General features: G+C 36.2%; 1 protein-coding gene across 1 annotated transcript in view; it reads left to right on the top strand.

Moving 5' to 3' along the window:
• Positions 1-2,323, top strand: part of LOC112523418 (putative wall-associated receptor kinase-like 16) — a 6,220-nt gene extending 3,897 nt beyond the window's left edge. The window contains exon 3 of the mRNA XM_025133049.1: positions 1,158-2,323. Within this exon, the coding sequence (XP_024988817.1) occupies positions 1,158-2,323 (1,166 nt within the window). The remainder of the gene's footprint in view (positions 1-1,157) is intronic.
• The last annotated feature ends 177 nt before the right edge of the window (positions 2,324-2,500 follow it).

Genomic DNA, 2,500 nt, shown 5'->3' with positions numbered 1-2,500 from the left:
TATCATGCTATCATGAAATCATTTAGTCAAATATTCACGTATAAATTACCTTGGGTAATAACCAGGATCTGGTTATCACACAAAATTAATAATAATATATTTTAATTAAAAATTTAAAGAACGATAAAAAGACCAAAATGTCCCTAAGCTAATGGGCCATTAAACAAAAGTTAGTCAGATGATCAAAAGTGAAACAGATTAACAACTATAGTGACCAAAATTGTAATTAGTTCAAAATAAGGACTAAAGTTGATAGTGAGTGATAACCACAGACCAAAAATGTAATTTCATCTATATATTAAATATGGTGGATGTTCGATTGAGAACATTTTTATTATATGAAAATACGAGAACAACATTATCAAGTGTGGTAATACACATGCGAAAACCGGGTGGTGTACAGATGACTTGGCCCGCAACCTAGTTCCTATCAAAGACTGTTCCCATTTGTAAGTCATTCAAACCCCCCGTCTTCATGGTCGTTACTCTCTAGCCAATCACTGTTGTTGGCCTCTACCATCGATTTCACTATTTTTTTTTTGTCTTTTTAGTCTCCATTTTTTAATTATGTTTATATGTGCTCTATTAAATTGTAAAAGAGAGAGAATCGAAAAAAAATGGATTAAAAAGAGGGAGATCGATGACAGGGACCAAAGACTGCAATGCACTATAGAGAGAGCATATGAGGAGTGGCAAGGGGAGTAATGTCATTGTGTGCTAAGGGTTTGAATGGTGTAATGTTTGGAAATTGTAAACGAATCTATTTATATTTACTTTAAAACATTGCTAGTTGGTTACATGTAACTTTTTTGGGTTAAAAGAATGTATGTGTCCCATTTTTAGAAATTTGATAATTTATTTATTCAAAAAAAAGTTCAGGAACTTAACCATTGTGGTTGCATATTTAGGAGTTGGGTCCTTGGGTCCTTAATGCACCCACAAGACCAGGTTGTTGATTTATTTAGGGACTGAAATCATTGAAAAACTTCAACTAAAGTGACCCAACTCATTATAGAAAATGCAACCATGGATGTAAATCCTTAAAAAACACAACCACAAGAACATGTTCCAAATCCCTTTGAGCAAGAATTTTGAACTTCTTTAAAAGTTTGGGATACATCTAAATAATTTTCCATTTTGTATTGGAATTCATTCAGGTGTCAGCATAAGCATGGGTGTACTTCTTCTTGCGGCAATGAGCTATGTACTGTACAAAGTGATCAAGAAAACAAAAGCAAGGAGAAGGAGAAAGAGGTTCTTTAAACGTAATGGTGGTTTACTTCTAAAACAACAAGAGGAAGCTGACCCCTCTTTCTTTGATAAAACCATACTTTTTACATCACGTGAGTTGGAGAAGGCCACAGACTATTTCAACGAGAATAGGATTCTTGGTCGAGGAGGTCAAGGTACGGTCTACAAAGGTATGTTAATAGACGGAAGAATTGTGGCAGTCAAGAAATCAAAGGTAGTTGATGAAAGCCAACTAGAGCAGTTCATCAATGAGGTGGTCATTCTATCGCAAGTCAATCATCGCAACGTGGTCAAACTGTTGGGATGTTGCTTGGAGACGGAAGTCCCTCTACTTGTTTCTGAATTCATTTCAAATGGGACCTTGTATGATCATCTTCACAATGAGACCAATGACTCCCCAATTTCTTTGAACATGAGACTACAAATTGCTACAGAGGTTGCAGGAGCCGTATCTTACCTACATTCAGCAACTTCCATTCCAATATACCACAGGGACATCAAAACCACTAATATACTTTTGGATGATAAACACAGAGCCAAAGTTTCCGACTTTGGAACTTCAAGGTTCGTATCAATAGATCAAACTCATCTCACTACCTTAGTCACAGGTACATTTGGCTACCTAGATCCTGAGTACTTCCAGTCTAGTCAGTTCACTGAAAAGAGTGATGTCTATAGTTTTGGAGTTGTCTTGGTTGAACTCTTGACGGGTGAGATGCCGATTTCCCTAACCAGATTTGGTGAAAACAGAAGTTTGGCTACGCACTTTCTATTGGCTATGGAAGAAGGTCGTGTCATGTCTATTATTGAGGCACTGGTAATTAAGGAGGGTACAAGGGATGAGATATTGACAGTAGCTAACGTGGCTATGCGATGCTTGAATTTGAATGGAAAAAATAGGCCAACAATGAAAGAAGTTGTTGCAGAGTTAGAAACCATCCGAGCGTCTCACGCACCATCAATGGTTCTAACAGATTTCCAACAAGTGATGCAGGCACAGGAATTACAGATGATAACTTATGGTGAGTCCACGTCAACGTTCACGAGTGTCGAAGATAACTATAGTCAATAATGCAAAAAGGTCATTTGTTTTCCATTGCTTAATTAAGTTACATTATCATCTATATATATATATATATAGGGGTGGGTTCAAATAAAAACCACTCAATTTGTAAAAACCGTCAAAACCTCATTCAATCAATCATAATTTTTCATTTTGTTCATTTTTTTGTAATTATGAGAGGTTGAT

The sequence above is a fragment of the Cynara cardunculus genome, assembly GCF_001531365.2.
Source record: "Cynara cardunculus var. scolymus isolate 2C chromosome LG 1, CcrdV1, whole genome shotgun sequence".
NCBI classification, from domain to species: domain Eukaryota; kingdom Viridiplantae; phylum Streptophyta; class Magnoliopsida; order Asterales; family Asteraceae; genus Cynara; species Cynara cardunculus.
This window is presented reverse-complemented; position numbering and strand designations above follow the sequence as displayed.